This window comes from Daktulosphaira vitifoliae, unplaced genomic scaffold (genome assembly GCF_025091365.1).
Source record: "Daktulosphaira vitifoliae isolate Bord-2020 unplaced genomic scaffold, ASM2509136v1 Scaffold_1, whole genome shotgun sequence".
In the NCBI taxonomy this organism is placed as follows: Eukaryota; Metazoa; Arthropoda; class Insecta; order Hemiptera; family Phylloxeridae; genus Daktulosphaira; species Daktulosphaira vitifoliae.
The window spans coordinates 87333074-87352028 of NW_026099572.1; the positions used below are offsets into that span (position 1 = coordinate 87333074).

Here is an 18955-nt window from a genome sequence, read left to right on the forward strand (position 1 = left end):
ACAACCGCAACTTAAAATGTATCCCCTCTTATAAGTCTTTAAACTCAACAGTGTTGCCTCAACGTCAATAAATTTTAAATGTGGTTTTCGTTTTCATAAACAAAAGACCGCTAAACGACAAAAATGGACGCCTAAATTCAATCATTCAATTGCGACTTAATTATTTTATGTGCTTGTCATATTTTATTTTAAGGAAGACTATTTTATAATTATTTTTAAAAAATTGTGGAATTTGCAATTCAATACTTGCAATCATTGGAATATTCTGAGTGGAGGAAAAAATCAAAACTAAATATAAACAGAAGTAGGAGAAATGAGATAAGAGTAATGCTGTAATCTCGTAATTCTCTCTTTTTCATAGTTTTCTTTGGAAAAAAATTGTTTTAACATAATAACAATACTTGGCCGTTTACTATATAATTCTGTATCAGTGATCTAATATAACGCGTATTCATCCGTTAAATTTAATGTTTAATCATATTAGTGCTGGACGAAGGTCCTAATTGAAATGCGCGTTTTGTTTACGCACTCATTCGATTATTTTACGTTTCTAAACTAACAATAATATATTTTTTAATTCACAAGAAGATTTAATAACTATTTAGAAAAAAGTCTATTACATAACATGATTAAGTTTAATAGTAAAAACTCTGTCAATTCTTCTATCAAATGTACTGTACGTCTATTAGAAGATACTCAGTTATTGGAATTAGAATTTCAGGTAAATACATTTTTTTAAATATTTTTATTATTAATAGTTNATTTCAGGTAAATACATTTTTTTTAATATTTTTATTATTAATAGTTTTCTTTTCATTGTATTGTTTTAATTGTTCGAAGTATGTTAGTAATTTAATAAATGCATTAGATTAATCAGTGCATTAAATTATTTAGAATACATTCACTCTAATAATTGAATTTCACAGTAGGCTATAGTTTAAAATATAATGAAGTTAACCACTTTTCTATAAAAAATATTTAAAACCACACATATTATTTCTAGTAAAAGTTATATATTTATTGTTCAGAGAAAATTTAGTATGTGTGTATGTTAGAATTTAATGTTATGTAAAAAGGTTTAAGTGTCATTTTATAAATTATAAATGGGTATAATTATAATATTTTCATTTTAATTATTATAATTATGACTACTAGCTTGTCTATTTTTATAACTATTATTAATTTGCATTTTGACAAACAATTTAGTATTTAAGTTATCTTAAAAAAATAATTATAAGATATCTATAATATACTTAATATTAATATTGCATAATTAATTATTTATTTTACGTTTACTTTATATTTTTATGTAAACAAATTAAATTTCTTCAATATTAGTTTTTCAAATATTTTATACCTCGTATGTGATATATATAATTTTATCTTACTAAATATATGTATTAAGGAGTCTAAAAAAAATTTATTATAAGTAAAGTTCAGTCTTTACAGTTATTATTTTATATTGGTCAAAAACATGTAATAAATAAATACTTATTTGCTTGCATGTTCTAACTGATAAATATTTTTATCTTTTTATTCAGGGAAATGATAAATGCAGCTTTCTGATAGACAGAGTTTGTGAACAGTTAAATTTGATTGAAAAGGATTATTTTGGTTTACGATATGTTGATAACAAACGTCAAAGGGTAAGAAGTAAAAATAAATATTGATTATTTAATGATAATGTATACTGATTTTATTTTCAAATTCATTTTAATCGAAAAATTATTTTTTTAGCATTGGCTTGAACCATCTAAATCAATCATTAAACAAATACGAGGTAAGATAAAAAAAAAAAATTCTAGTCACCCCTTCAATAAGCATAAAACCAATCTAGTTTTTAATTTTTATTACTATTATATTATTTCAGTTTATTGAGTAATAATTTTAATTTTTTTTTTTTAAGATGTTGAAGCCGATAATATATTATTTAGTTTTAGGGTAAAATTTTACCCACCTAATCCTTTTCGACTTAAAGAAGACATAACACGTTATCAAATATATCTACAATTAAAAAGAGATTTGTTACATGGTCGACTTTATTGTAATGTTCCTGAAGCTGCCTTTTTAGGAGCTTGTATATTACAAGGTAATTTTTTTAGTTGTTCATTAAAAAATCAAATCTTATGATGTATGTCTAATTTGTATTTTTAGCTGAGTTAGGTGATTATAATCCTGATGAGCACATAGATAATTATGTGAATGAATTAAAGATTCTATTAAAACAAACTGTTCAATTAGAAGAAAAAATGATGGACATTCATAAGAATGAGTTGAAAGGAAAAACTGCAGCAGAAGTTGAAACAATGTTTTTGAAAAAAGCTTGTGTTTTAGATACTTATGGCATTGATCCACATGCTGTTAAAGTGATTATTTAATTCTTTATGTTATGAAATTTAATGTTTAACAATTATTTTATTTTATAGGACCAACGGGGCAATCAACTATACTTGGGCATTAATCACACTGGAATTTTAACATTTCAAGGTAGTAAAAAAATTAATCATTTCAGTTGGCCACAAGTTCAAAAAATAAATTATGAAGGCAAAATGTTTATAATTCATGTTATACTTAATGAGGTATTACTTCTATTTATAAGAACTTAAAACTTTTATACTGCACAATATTTTTTAAGCATTTATTTTGTTTATTTTCCTACATGTATTTATACAGTACGAGTGTTATATTATGAATCATACAATATCCTTAAAAATATAGAACAATAATATTTTTTTATTTTTAGAAATTGATAGAATTTTATAACTTTCAGAAAATAGTTATAATAACTTTCTTCCTTAAAATGATCTATTGATAAAAATAACTGGTTCATAATGATATTAAAATTAGTATTTTAAATGATATTAGTATTTTTATAATAAGGCAAGAAAAGTAACTCGTTAATACCTAGAAATAAATATAGACCAGCACTTTATCTCCAGTCTTTATTAAAAAGTTAATGACTTCTTAAATATAGTTTGGAATTAAACATACAGTATGAGTCACGAAACATTATAATACATATTCAGTTTATGTATTAAAATGTTTGTAGGAAAAGACCTAAAAAGTAGCCATTACAAAATTTAAAAAAATTTCTTAGTGATAAATTATAAAAATTATACTTAGTACAAAATTTAACGTTGCAATAATTATTATTAAAAAAAAAAAATTCAAGGAAATGATAATTGGATCAACATTTATTAGATTTGTCATATCTTTGTGACTTACTTAGTATTTGTTTCCATTTTAAAATCTAATGTTATTAAATATTTAAGAGGAAAGAGAGGGGATTGGAACCACATTTTTTTGAAAATTATTAAGTAAATAATACTATTAACTTTCTAAAAAAAATAAATGTTAAATTTTATATTTTTAAAGATATTATCTAAATTATAGTTAAACATATATTCATGTATATTTACCCCATATTCATAAATTATTTTCATGCTTCTTAGGATCAAAGAATAAAGGTAACACATTTTTTATTATTAATTTATAGTAAAACTATAAACTATATATTATTTACAATACAAATAAAAGTATTTATAAAATTAAAATAATTTATGTAAATATCAACTAACCTAGCCAATATTATATTGTTTTAAATATTCTTCTATTTTAATATATTTATTATTTTTAATTTTATTATAAATTTATCAAATAATTGTTATTTTTATAATTAAATAAATAATTATTTAAATATGTTTTACATTATGTTGAAAGCATATTTTTTATTTATCACTAATAAAGAATTTTTAATTTTGATATATTATTTAGATATAGAATAGAAAGATTTAGAAAAAGGCAATATAACAATTTTTTATCCCTTAGAAAAAATATTGATGGCACAATTACTTATCAAGATACAAGTATTTTTATACATATAATAGGCATGGAACATGTGCTGAGTATACTTACCACTAGTATGAACAGTACCCACATACTTAGGTTACATACCATTTGAATGTATAAAAATTTTTTAAACTTTAGAAGCACTTATATAATTTGTTATTGATCCATCAAATTATTATATATAAATGGTCTAAAAATTGGCTATTTTGAAATTTTGAAAAAGTAAAAAGAATCCATTAACTTTATTTTAGAACAAAATATCTTTTTAATAAATACTTTATTTTAAATATTAAATTGGCATTTTTTATTTCAGCAAAAGTCTTTTATTAATAATAGTAATTATTTTTGTGAAATTTTTTTTTTTTTTTTGAATAATTATTTGACAATGTGAAATTATATTTTTCATCACTAATTGTACACTATTAAGTATTTTATGTATTATTGTTAATTTCCTTTAAATCTCTGTATTTTGGTATAAATTTTAAGTCTTCTTTTGTTATTGGGGTTCACTCTAAAAAAAACTTATATTTTATTTTTCATTTTTGAAAAGAGAATTATATTATAAGCTCTTTTATTACAATATATTTAGATAATTTCTTTTTTTACAGAAAAAACAAACTATAGGGTTTAAATGTCCAAAAGGTTCTTCATGTCGTCATGTTTGGAAATGTGCTATGGAACAAATGCTATTTTTCACGTATGTACTTAAGAAAAAAAAAATATATATATTTCTGTCTTAAACTTTATTCTAATGGTAAAATATGTACAACTTAAGATTTCCTTCAAGTTCAGAAGTTCCCAATGTAGTATCGGGTGGAGGATTTTTTTCTTGGGGTACTAAATTCAAGTATAGTGGACGTGTTGAACGTGAAATATTAGAAGATACATCAATCATCCGCGAATCTCCATCAGTAACTCGTGTTGGTAGTTTACGACGTAAGGCATCAAGTGAACCATCTACACCTTTAGTTGGTAATCAAACTTGTATGTATTCTTATTAAGTAGTTATTCAACAATTTATAAAAAAATAGATTATGAATAATATGTAACATGACAAATAGGTAACCCCTATTATGTACTTTTTACTATTTGTGTGTTTTATGTTTTTGCAAACAATTGGCAATATAAAAAAGGGGTCCCTTCCTCCTAGTTTGACTGGTTACTCAATAATTTTAATTATTTTCTGGTATATTTCTTTTTCAACATGACTAAATTTTATTTTGAATGTCCTGATTGAGACGACTGCATGCTAAATGTGTTATATTATACTATTTACTTTCTACAATGTGTTGTATATATTTTTTTTGAGTGTTTGGGACAGTCAGCTATGTACTAATAAGGGTCATGTATCAATTTATTTCCATTAATGTTTTGAACTAGTTTTTAGCTGTGCTAAAATCACATGTGTTGAATTTTTGTATATATTTTTATTATTTAGGATTTTAGGCCCCAAATACATTAGATGTGTCAAAATATATCCATTTTATATTTAAGTATTATTTATTTTATTGCACTAGGTTATATGTTTTATCACATTGTTTTGGCATAGTGCATATTTTTCTGGGTGTCCTAACATCATAGAAACTAAACCTATCTGTTTAAAATCAATCATATAGGTTGTATACTTGCTGTATTTATGCGGTACTACTGTGTTAAATAGATACCCAAGGATGTTCTCTATTATAAAAGTTGTAGATGTAATATTTATTTTAATAATGTCTGATTTTTTTTCTCTTATTGTTTCCTTTATTAGCTGTTCTCTTAATTTAACCTAACCACAAACTCTTTTTCTGGTGTATTTCATTTTTAATGGACTCATGTATTTTATATTTCTTTACCCATCAAAAATCATCTCCCTTTAGTTTATATGATAACTGTTTTGTATAAAGTCATTCCTTGATAATTAATATTGTGTAACAATTTGTCACAAGGTTATGATGTACTTTAATTGTCAATGGCTCAACAGACTTCAGTTACATAATTAATTAATTAATTTGTCTACAATAATTGTAGAAAATTATTATCTCTTTATTTAATACTTAACATAAATTTACATTTAACATTTAATAATTTGACATGGCCAATTATAAAAAAAAAAATTTTTTTTCTTATTTAGTAGCTTAACTTATTATGGCACAAAAAAAAACAACATACATTTTTTTCTATTATTATTTCTTAAAAATATTAAATTAACTTTGATACTTAATTCATTATTTTGCTTTAAAATTCTACTTTAGTCTCATTTTATATCCCGCCATGTAGGTTGGCTACCTTATTTTTTTTATGATATCATGTAAGAAACAAGGTTATTATTTGTTGTGACTAATATTCCAAATATCATGTGTGCCTTTACATATATTTTTTATTATCGTAAAAACAATTTTTTTAATATAATTTTTTAAACAATTTATTATATTGTTGTGCATTATATTATCATAACTTTATTTTTAGTGGGATCCAACAGTCTTCCACGTTCTTTATCTAATTCTGGCGAGGAATATAACACATCAAAAGATTCATTTTCTCATAATGAAAATTCTCATACTGTTTTGGAAACTTTATTGGAAGATCAAGAATCGTGTACACCCAAAAGTAAGTTAAATTATAAATTTGTTTTATTTATTTTCTTATTTGTCAAAAATTGTTCAATTAAAACAGTCAGTGGCGTATCTAGGTTTTTTTTTTTTATATATATTGGAATGTTACATAAGAAAATGATTTTTTAGTCCTTTCAAGATATCAAATTATATAATATATTTAGGTTCTGAAGGAGTTGATCTGAAAAACCCCTTATAAATACGCCTCTGAATATATTAGATAAGTAATAAGTTAGTTTTCATAAATCTCAAAATAAATTATTTGAATTTATTGTAATTTCTTAGCCAAACAAGATGCCATTCATGAAGATACTAAGCAAAATCATTTTATACTTGGTAAGTGCTTGGTGTCAAATATGTTGGATTTTTTTGGTTTTATTCCAAAGTCATACTTTGTTTCATTACAACCTAATTAATATAATCGCTTTGTTGTCAGTAAATGAAATCTGACTTACCACTTTTTGATTTGTACAGTTTATTTTAACATTTACAATTATTTCTATTTTATTATTTTATTTGAGTATATTTATATCAAACAGTTTTAATGAAGTAATCATTTTTTTTTTTTTTAAATTATTATTCTTATTTACCAAGATCATAAAAACATGATATGAACGTTTTGTAGAACGGTATATAAATATATAGTTTTTTACTTATAAATTAACTCAAATTAAGTTGTTGTAATTATTATTTTTATTTTTGTAAATCTTATTCAGTATTTTATTAGTATCATTAGTCCACTATTGAATGAGAGAAAGAATAATGAATTAATTTTTTTGAATAAAAAAATATTATTTTATATTATAATAGGTTTTAATAAAGGGTGCAATGAATAAATACTCGGGTTTTGAAAGTTTAGTGATCAGCTTTTGGCAAGGATAGAAGTTTGGGAAGGGTATCATCATGATCATTACAACAAAACATTTTAAGTTGATGCAATGATTTAGTAGGGTGAAAATTTTAGATTTTATAAAATCAAATTATATACCTTACACAAATAATTTTTCTTAGACATAATGTGGATTATTCGCAGGCTCACATGATTTAAGCATGCATGATTTTTATATAAGGGGTTATCTAAAGGGAAATAAAAAAAAAAAATTGACTATATTAGTTTATTGCTCCTTATGAGAGTCATTTTAATAATGTTGTATTTAATAAAAAATGAAAAATAAAAACTAATTTAGTTTTGAATGAAAAAAATCAAGACTCTATGTTAGGTATTTATTAATTTATAACTTTTTCAAAACCCGTGCATTTTTTTTTAATGCACCCTTTAAAAAATAATTAATAAACAGGGAAAGTTTTAATTTTGATTATATAGGTTGATCAGTTTATCAAAAACCTTTCGATTACTCTCAAAATAAATAAAATATTACATATATTTCTTGATTATCAGCTAATAAATAGATTTTTGAATTATACCTTTAGTGATAACTAGTATAACTAGTGATAGGAAATATGGAATAGTAAATATTGAACTATTCAATAGTTTTATAAATATTTGATAGTTTATGCTAAAAACAAACTATTCAGTTGCATGAAAACAATATGAATAGTTATTCTATAGTTTTAAAAAAACTATCGATTACAATTTGTAAGTTTAAAATATTCTGAAATGTTCATTACTACTTATAACATATAAAGATGTCAACTTTATTTTGTTAAATAGCAACATATTAAACAAGTTTATAAAATAGTAAATAATCTAATTAAGAAAACAACTGGTCGTTAACAACCTTCGGACCAGTATTCTAGAAGTTATTATTATTTTAAGTAATATTATTGTAAGTCATTTCCTGGCTATGCTCATTGTCCCGTCTAGGTATAACAATAAGAATAATGTCCAAAAGTTGTTATTGACCAGTTATTTTCTAAATTTGATCATTTCCTTTTTTATAAACTGGCTAAATATGTATGTTATCATTTTAAAAAATAATGTTGACATCCTTTTAAATTATAAGGGATTCTAAAAAGTAATTGGAATCTGAGAATTAAATATAACTAAAAGAAATCAAAAATTATTTTTCAATATTTTAACTTTTTTTATAGTATTTGAGTGGTTTATGGTAAACCGATCACTCTACAAATGGATTACTTCAAACAAATATTTTTTGAATTTCATAGTTGTCTAAAAATTAGACTGTAATGCATTTATTTAAATGTTTTTATTGTGTTAAAATAAAGTTTTACAAGTTAACTTAAAATCATGATGTAGCTTAATATCACAGATTAAATGCTTTTACAATATATTTATTTTTGTGCTTCACAGTTATTCATTATTCATATGATTATTAACATATATTAATAATTGATTTTAACTTAATGCTTAGAGGCTTTGCTTTAAATCATATAACATTTGGTTCAAGTGTAGTAGGTACAAAATGATTTGTATGATATCTAAACACAAAATTAACATTTTTATGATTAAAATATCAAATTATAATTTTGTACTTATTTATTTTTTATTAGCTAATCATAAAAATTTTTCTATTTGTTTTTTCTTATTTAATTAATATTAACTCTGTTATCGCTAACCACTAATTAAATTTGAAAAATATCAATATAATGTTGAGAATTTATGTTTGATATCTATGAGTTACATATTTTTCTCAGTTTATTAATCATAAAATATTTTTTTTTTAATCCCTTTTGTTTTATAAGGGTAGAATTAATTTCTTTATTAGGGCAAAAAAAAATTATAGGCAATCTTTGTTATCTTATCTATCACTTATAATAGTAAGAATAAATACTGATAATAATTTATGGCTCATTAAACAAGATTATTATTGAACAAATAGAATTATAATAATAAAGTTTGTTTTTTTTTTTTGCTTAAATAATATCAAACATAAAATAATCAATAATAATAATTAGGGATTCCCACTAAAGAAAATTAAAGTTTAAGTTTATTATCCTTATTCCTAAAGTAATAAAAAAAAATAATGAACTTCGCATTATTGTAGACATTTTTGTATAAAACAAATTTTTCCTCTACAAAATTTTTAATTGTTTCCAAGAAATTGAGTGTCAAATCCTTAATGATTAATTATGGATTTTACACTTTATAATAGATAATCCTATTAAATTATTGATAAGATTTATTAAGTTATTGATATTATTATTTTAAAATAAATTAAATTTTTGAAATAGGCTAAATAAAAGGAAAGCCATTTATGCATTTAGTAGTCCATTATTATCTAATAACATATTGATATAGTAATACAAATAAAAAAGCTCTGGGATATGTTAGCTCCCATGATTTTTATCAAGGTTTTTCATTTCTTCCCATTTAAAAATCATTAGACCGCCACTGGTGATGACATCAAATAAATATTATATGTGATCTTTAGATGAATCGTTGAACAAAATAGACCAATACACTCAGAAACAAACCTTTAAATCAATGAAATGGCATCTTCGATTTAAAGTATAGTTTTTAGTAATATAATTACGAAAAATTTCATTAATTCAACGATATTTTCTTTGATAAGATGAGTTACATTTTTATTTCAAAACTAGTGTATTTAAATCAAAGTTCAAATATTTTTTTATTGATAAATTAAGAAAAACACATAACTAAAAGATTTAAAAAAAAATGATTTATACTTTTTGATGAATTTAGTGAGATTTACGATAACAGAAATATTATATTATTTATATAATATTCAACTACACATATTTGAAGAAGAGCTTTTATATTATGTGCTTATAAGTAGTTAAAGTGTAATTTAAATTGGTTTTAGATAATTATCTATAATTACAATTTAAATAACTTGTAAGGATTTAATTATAAAATTGATCATATTTATTTAATTCTAAAATTCTGCACAGACGTGTTAGTTAATAATTCATCTATAAATTATTTTATTATAAAATGTCATCTATCACACTTCTGCGCTATGCCATTAAAATATTTGTTTTTCAATTATATTATTAATTAATGATATAAATGTTAGTTTAGACATATTTTAGTTTTTGATAACAACTAACAAGTCAATTATTGCACATTAATATAGTTATAATACAACTATATAAAAATTTGTAAGTAGATCAACATATTTTTTGAAATCGATGTCCACTCCTCAAGAATTGCCTGAATTTTTTTTTCATTTTTAATAATTATTGTTTATAATTAGAAAAAATTGGTAGGGGTCTAAGTTCTTTACCAAAGTAAATTATTTATTGTTTTACATGACTTTTTTTGTAAAAATCTGAATATATCCAAATTGTTTAGCACCTATTAGAATAAAATCTGATGGTTAGGTTGGGCTTAATATATTTAGAAAGTTTAGTTTATTTTTTTTTATATGAAATATTTTTTATTATAATATTGACGAATTCTTCTGAATAGAAATTATTATTGACATTATAAGTTGAAAAATTTAGAATCTTTATTTTTTTAGTTAAAATAATCTATAAATATAAAGTTAAAATAATACTATATATATATATAAATTACATAGTATTCAAATTTATAAAGACTTCAGTACTTATAATCGTTGATTTTTATGTCGAACATGAACCAACCGCCTTCCTTTTTTTTTTAGTTAATATTTTTAATATATTATTAATTTTAAATATGAATATAATAATTTATCATGTTAAAATAAAACTAATTTTAAAGTTATTTTTATATATTTTTTCTTTTAAAATTATTTACTCCAAATATTTTTTGTAGCATAATTATCGGATATTTATTTTTTACGTTCTATACCAAAAAGGTATCGAGACTTCATAATGTCAAACAAAAAAAACTTAATTAAAATGAATAGTTTTCATTACATATGAAGCTCAATTTTTAATATTATATATGAAAATTCACTTCAAAACTCACTTTTGTCAGTTACAAGTTAATTTTATTCAATTTTTTAGAATTACTAATTTTATATTAAAACAGTCTGTGTATCCAAAATATTTTTGACTTTTAAGATGAATTAATAAATTTTATATGAATTTACATTGTCACTCCTTAATTTAATACTACAGAAATGATGAATCAATTGATGTTGAATGCCAAAGAAGATTAAAGATGAGCTCCGTATAAGTATTGCGTAGAGCTCTCGTTAATCTGGTTAATTTAGTGATTTTTAACACTTTGATCGCTGATTTGTTTTCATTTTTAAATAGTATTAAACTGTGAACCTAATCATATTTTTTTAATACTTTAGTGGCCTTACAAATAAGGGTGACAACTCATATCAGGCATTGATGTCGTATAACCAACTTGGCCACACCAACCCTTAAAAATACTAAATTAATAATATATTTTATAAAATGATATCTGAGTTTGTTTGCGAGTTATTTATCCAGGCGTGCGATATAATTATTAATAATTGAAGTGAAGTGGAATACATATAAACGAAGGGGTAATTCGTTTTTTTTTTTTTTTTTTTTTTAAGAATGTTTAGGAGATTTTATTTTAGATTAAAAAGTTCTGGTTCTATTATATGTTGCTATTATAATTAATGTAAGTTCGAAATACTTAAAACACTACAAAAACGAATATTTTTTAGGTTTGATTGAACTATTAAATTTCTTCTAAAATAATAATGTTGAAAAAAATTTATAAGTGGTTAAATAAACAGAATGAGACGCAAGGGACACAATTCTTTTACCTCTTAATGTGTTCTCGTTAAGAAAATTTTGAATAAGTCTCCGGAAACGCTAAATTTTACAGTCAAAATTAGCAATACTTATATTTGCTATATTATGAAAGCGTATTAAATAATAATAAACGTATAACTGTATTTAAATATGTTTAATGTCTATGTTCACTTAGTAGGTAAAAAATAAAAAAAATGTTCTATCTATTTATAGATGAAAATGCGACATTAATTATTGAACAAACTATTCTTTCTTTAATTTAAATAATTTTTAAGACGTTATTATATTAACATCATAATTATTATTATTATTAAATATAATACAACATTATTAAAATTAATGAGAAGTAATTTATGAAATCGTTATTATTAATAAATATGAAATATTATAATCATTGAATCAATGTCTTCATAAAAGAAATATTTTTTCAGTGGTTTGTTATGTTGCTATCGCATGTTATTTTGTTATTTATAATCATTAGCTTAAATAACTAATTTATTAATGTATTTAACTTATAAACAAATGTACGTTAAAAATTAAGATATAATCATATATTTGATTCTATGTAATGAATATTATATGATTTGTATTTTAATAATTTAAATAGTTCTAAAATGGGTAAAGAAACACAGGAAATTTGATAATTCAATCATTTTATATTCTCTGTCTTAAAAATAATTATCTAATATATTGTAAATATTTTTTAATATTTATTGAATTATACTTTTAATAAACCGTTTTTTATCATATTCGTTTTAAATAAATGTAAACTTTTAAATTCATATGACTAAAGTTTAAACACTTAATATCCGAAATTTAATATTAAAATATTTATTGACGGGGTATTTTAACAATACCATATTATTGTCTTATTGCAGAAAATCAAACTACGGTTACAGATAGCTCCTCGCCATCATTTAAACAAGGGATACTTAACCATCAGCTCTCCGGTCAAAAACATTTTGAAAACAAGCCATTAAAAAAGAACGTATCATCATCAATGTCTTTCCTACGCCACTATATATTGCCAATCATCTTGACATTATTTTTAATACTTATGATTGTGATTGTAGTATTTGAAAGTAATTTCGATCTGCTGATTACTGTCAGAAAAATACCAGAAATTGCATTTTTTAAAAGTAATTATTATGATCCGGGCAAAGAATTTTTAATGGGGCGATTTCTAAGATCAAAACTTTTCTAGTTGTGGTCTAAGTAAAAAAGTTTAAGTTAAATAAATAGTTTATACTAAAACAGTTTATGAGGAAGTTGAAATTGGGGAAAACAATTTATATGGTTAGTTTATAACGTACATGTGTTTGTGTATGTATAAAAATAATATTAAGTATATAAATTTTAGTAATATAAGCACGAGTTAATTTGGTTGCTGGTGATGGTTTTTATTAAGTGTTTTAATTGATTCATAACATGTCACTATTTAATCAAATATACAAATAAGTCTGTGTATTGAAATTTTAATGTTACTCAAATGTTGAACAAAGAGAATGGTTGGGTTACTTATTTTCTAATAATTAAATTTTAATTAACATCTCAATGAAAAAGAGTTATAATTTTTAACATTAATTTTTTGAGACAATAAAAAGTAAAATTAATGATTTTATGCTACCACATTATATTTTCTGTACTCTTCACTTTATCGTATATTTTCTGTGTAAATAATTGAAGAATCTTTTACTTATTTTGGTTCGATATTAATTTTTCTCGTAATTTTATATTCTTGAAATGATCGCTTTAGTATTTTTTGAATAATAATACATAAAATTATTTAAATGATTTGAAAATAATCGTTAAATAAATTTAGTACAACATTAAATATTATACCTATAACAATTATTGAAACGACGGTGCTTCAAGAAATGTGGTTAGTTTTTTACTGAATACTTAAACTTTCCATAGTATGTAAATTAATATATAAGTATATTTTTTATTGTTTTACCAATATTTTTAGTAGTGATGAATTTTTCCTTAATTTTAGGTTTTACATAATTATATTATCTATAATAAAGTTACATTTTAAACATTATTCAAAATTTTATATAACTTTTTAATTATAAAAATAGTCAGAAAAAACCAGAGTCCTTTAAAATGATTAACTGCAATTTCTTGATCATATTTACAATTAATAATTATACAGATAATATTAAGAATGAATAATATTTAATAATTTATATTTTATTTTAAATATACCCATGATATTATGTGTGTATTTAAATTTTTATTTTTATAATTTTAAGTTGAATTAATGAAGTTGCTAGTCATTTAAATTTTTTTTATAGTATCTTTACAGAATACACTATAGGTTTTAGTAATGTATTAATTAATAATAACTACCGATCTAACTTATGTCACTAACATTTAAGAGTAGTAAAAAATAACCACTTTACATTAAGGCGGACTGTTTTGATGTAGATTCGTTTACAGTTTGTATTCATTATTATTTTATATTATGTTAAGGAATCTTATATTTAGATTTTTAACGTTTCGGGTAATGGCAAATTTTTAATTGGTGTTGGACAAAAAATAATTTTTTTAAGACAATTCAAATATTTTTATTAGTTGTTTTTCATTTTTTCAACACACATTTTTATTTATTCACATCAATTATCCTACATATCACTTTTATAATTAGCCTGGCCTATATTTATTTTATTTATCTACCTAGTTACCATGCATTCCAAAATTAACTATTTTTTATGATCTCCTTAACAAAAACTATTTTATATAATTTAATATTTCGGTTTATTTGAATTTTGAAATATATTTATTTAATCTTTGCAATACCATTATTATTGACCAATTACTCAGTAATACTCAATGTGACACTGTTCCATTTATGTACTTAAATTTTTAGCAGCTTTATTTATATATTATTATATAACATGAATACACTATTCTTTAATTATCATTTATTAAGTGCTATTTTATTTTACATTCATTTATTCGATACATTATAGTTTTTAACATAAAAGTTTAAACTTACAATTAATTATAAAAATTGTATAAAAAACGCTTAGTTTTAACGTTTTATTTTTAATATACATTATAAAATTAATTGTTTCAAATAAATTTGTTCAATGACAATCTATTCAAAAAGGCGAATGCTTACCATGTAAATTTTTGTGTTTTATTAATAGTTTGTACTTATAAAATATCACCGTCCGTCAAATTATTTATTATGAAACGTTTGAAGTGTGAATTTTTATATAAATATACAATTAGTATGAAAAAAAAAGTTCTGTTTTCAATTTGAGTACTTATTACAATTATGTTATTTTCTCTCTTAAATGTAACTGAAACATTCCATGTTATTTTCAAAAACAGTGTTTGTAATTTGTTCTAGTCTTTAAAATGGAAATAAAACTAAATGTGTATTAATTTTTTTTTAATTTTATGCAAAATATGTAAGCTATATACATTGCTAACAATAATGTTACAATGTTTATACCTGTAATGTTCACGGTTTGTACTTTTTTTTAATCTTATTGAAATATATGTTTTAATAATTTAACCATGAGTGTTTATAAATGCAGCTTTTCCATTAAATATTTAAATTTTTTTTACTATAACTCTTGTTTTTTTTTTATCCTTTATCATTAGTAATAGAATAATATTAGAGTCATTGTTATTTAATTAAAGAATTTTTTTCGCAAAAAGTTGAAAATATAATTATGCCTATTTTATTTTTATTTTTCATCAGAACTGACTCATTAAGTTTGTGGAGTTAACTAAAAGTTTAAATTTATTAACTGATCGTACAAAATTAAGCTCAATATAAGTTTTTAAAATTGATACTCTTCGTTTAGTTAAAGTCTAGTTTAATGCCTACCTAATAAACAAATAGAGAACAAACTTTTATAAATAAAATGATCCATGCACTAATTGTACATAATTTGTACGTGTAAACTAACAATTATTTTTTTACACGCCTGTAATTGCAAAAATTATACATATGACCAATGATATTTTTCATGATAATTATGAAATTAGTGTTTTGACTTGTATCAAAGAATCCTTGAAATTTGACACGGTATCGTATACTTTGTGATACAAGGTCACCTCGTCTCTTTCATCAGCCGCCTTATTACACTGCGAGCCTTATTACACACGACACTACTGATGCGATAAGAATTCTGAAAACATATTTGAATTCAGCATCATGTCACTTAGGTATCGGTCAGGCCATTTTTTTAAATTTTTGATGTATTTAACCCTTAAGTACAGTTTACATTTTTGAATAATTTAAATTTTTGCGTTGAAGAAATCACAATTTCAAAAAAGTGGCCTGACCGATACCTAAGTGACATGATACTGAATTCAGATATGTTTTTAGAATTCTTATCGCATCAGTAGTGTCGTCGTACTGATGGAACAAAAACGGGTTGTTTTGTACGTTCAAACTAATGGTTTCAAACAGTAGCTGTTATTCTGACATGTTAGTGCGCGTGTGTGTGTTATCCGCAGCAGCTATTTTATTGCCCATAGAGTAAGGCAATACCGACTGCCCAAAAATAGTTACAAATGCATACTTGATTTTACATCTGTATATATGATATTTGCTCTATTGACCGACAAAGCTATCATTGCATAATGCGAAACAAATTTTTTTGTTATATTTTTGCTATATAAGTGTCGCTAAATAAATGGTGTCATAAAAAAATATTGCTACAAAAAAAAAAAAATAGGTAATGTATTAACATAACGTGAGTAACGTCAAAAAATATAACTGGTGTGGTACGTGTATATAAAAATAATTTTCATACACTTTCTTAGCTTCGATAGAAAAGGTATTACTTTTACTATGATGTGTTTTATGCTTATGTCTATCCATATCTGTACCTACTGAATTGTTATTATTCAACGATACGCCAAAAGATAAAAAAAATATGTCTTGTTGATGCATTCAGCATTACGTTTTAATAATTTCCCTTTAAATTTGACACAATAACGTGTTATTTTCTCAGTCACACACTATGTTATTAACCGAGATCTAACACTAAGTAACTTATGTGATGAGCTTTTTATTTCAACACGTTTGAAATGTACACATACATAAATTGCTTGATCATCAAATAACAGGACAATGTAAATGTAAAATAAAGTAAAAAAACAATATGGAAAAGGCAGTTACTTAAATGTACGACCTCAAACATTTATTAATATAGTGTACTTTTAGGTATAGTAATTGATAAACTTGAAAAAACAATAAATAAGTGTAATATAATGTGGTCACTTTTAGAAAAGTTCTACGTGGATTGTCTATTACCAGAGATGATTGACTCTCGTTTTGACAAAGGACTTCCCATAAGAACAGGCTTATAAAACTTAAATATCGTACTGTGTAAATAATGTAATTTTGTAAATTGAATTCTTATAATTCAAATTGAAGTTTTATTGATAATTTTATAACTTCAAAATAATCGATGTAGATGTCATATAGTTTAACGTATTTTCTGTAAATATTTAGTTTTTCTTACTCGTCGAAAATAAATAACTTTATTATTTGTATAATAAATTAAAATTTGTGAAATCATGACGCGTCTATATGTAATTACGATGAGGCTGCTGCTAAACTACGGTTTTTATACTACATAAAATAAACGTCCGTCGTTATTAAATCAATATAATCGTATTTTATCAAAAAGTAAGGCAGGTACATAACCGGTTTTGTTATCGACTATAACACGACGAAAATACTCCAAATAATGGACACTCCACACTACTAATTATTTACTTCTCACACAACAACACTGCGTAACATGTAAAAATTGCAAAATTGCCTATATTCGACTCCTGAAAAAAGGAGTTTAATTTTATAAACTTGTTAAAGAAATTTTAACCTAACAATTTATTTATAGTATCACTGTTCTGTGGTTTAAGTAATATTTAAATATAATTGTCGAACCGGCCAGTGCCGCTTTAATGCGTGTTGAACTTCAACGTTTTTTGTTAATCCTATACTACCGATTAGACATTAAGATTTATCCATGTCAAATCAAAATAACGGTAGCACAGTGGGGTAGCGGCATAGTGGAGACATTGCATAGTAGGGTCCAGTATAGATTTAATCTGACAGTGATTAAAATCACTATCATAAGAAACGCTTCGATGCAAATCTGTAGATAGTGTTTAATTTTAAAAAATTGATGGATAATTGCAAAAGCAACATCAACTTCTATTAAAATAAATAGTTAAACCCATAATTATCATACAAAAATAGTATATTTTTCAATATGGTAGCCATTTGCGTATAGAAGATAGATCGTCGGGACAAATTTTTTTTTTTCATTTTATAGTACATAAAATAAGCTTTAATTTTATATATGTTTAAAGGACGCAGTATTTCCGGAACATTTTCAAAAATTAAGTTGAAAAAGTTATTTTTTGTAAAAAAGTTACTATTTTAAATCCTCCCAGTGAGCAGAATAAGTGTTAGATTTTCAAAAAAAATTATATCAAATGAAAGGGAAATATCTAAGGTTTCAATACAAAAAAATATTATTTTTATTTGTTCATTTTTGAAAAAGTTATGGCAGTTTTAAGTACAAAAAACATCCCGATAAAATGTAATTTTTATCGCAAACATTACATTTTTTTTTAAATTTTCGACAGCCATTTGCACATAGAAGATAAGATGTCGGGACAAATTTTTTTTTTCATTGATAGTATATAACAGATAACCTTTGATTTGATATATGTTTAAAGGACGCAGTATTTCCGGAACATTTTCAAAAGTTAAGTTGAAAAAGTTAATTTTTGTAAAAAAGTTACTATTTTAAATCCCCCCAGTGAGCAGAATAAGTGTTAGATTTTCAAAAAAAATTATATCAAATGAAAGGGAAATATCTAAGGTTTCAATACAAAAAAATATTATTTTTATTTGT

At 23.1% G+C, this 18955-nt stretch overlaps 1 protein-coding gene across 4 annotated transcripts; it reads left to right on the forward strand.

Annotated features, from left to right (window-relative positions):
* Window positions 1-108: 108 nt before the first annotated feature.
* LOC126896964 (FERM domain-containing protein 3) lies at window positions 109-15637 on the forward strand. 4 transcript variants are annotated; one of them, XM_050670229.1, is made up of 12 exons: window positions 109-721; window positions 1542-1646; window positions 1738-1780; window positions 1907-2089; window positions 2155-2366; window positions 2427-2579; window positions 3453-3467; window positions 4458-4546; window positions 4625-4821; window positions 6301-6441; window positions 6732-6782; window positions 12932-15637. In XM_050670229.1, exons 1-12 carry the CDS (start codon window positions 626-628, stop codon window positions 13255-13257), a joined length of 1611 nt encoding a protein of 536 aa, XP_050526186.1. In that variant the 5' UTR covers window positions 109-625; the 3' UTR covers window positions 13258-15637. The 4 variants fall into 4 exon arrangements, with proteins under 4 accessions (XP_050526186.1, XP_050526185.1, XP_050526188.1 ...); XM_050670228.1 differs by having other exon boundaries at window positions 110-721; window positions 4625-4833; XM_050670231.1 differs by lacking the exon at window positions 6732-6782 and having other exon boundaries at window positions 110-721; window positions 4625-4833.
* Window positions 15638-18955: the final 3318 nt, after the last annotated feature.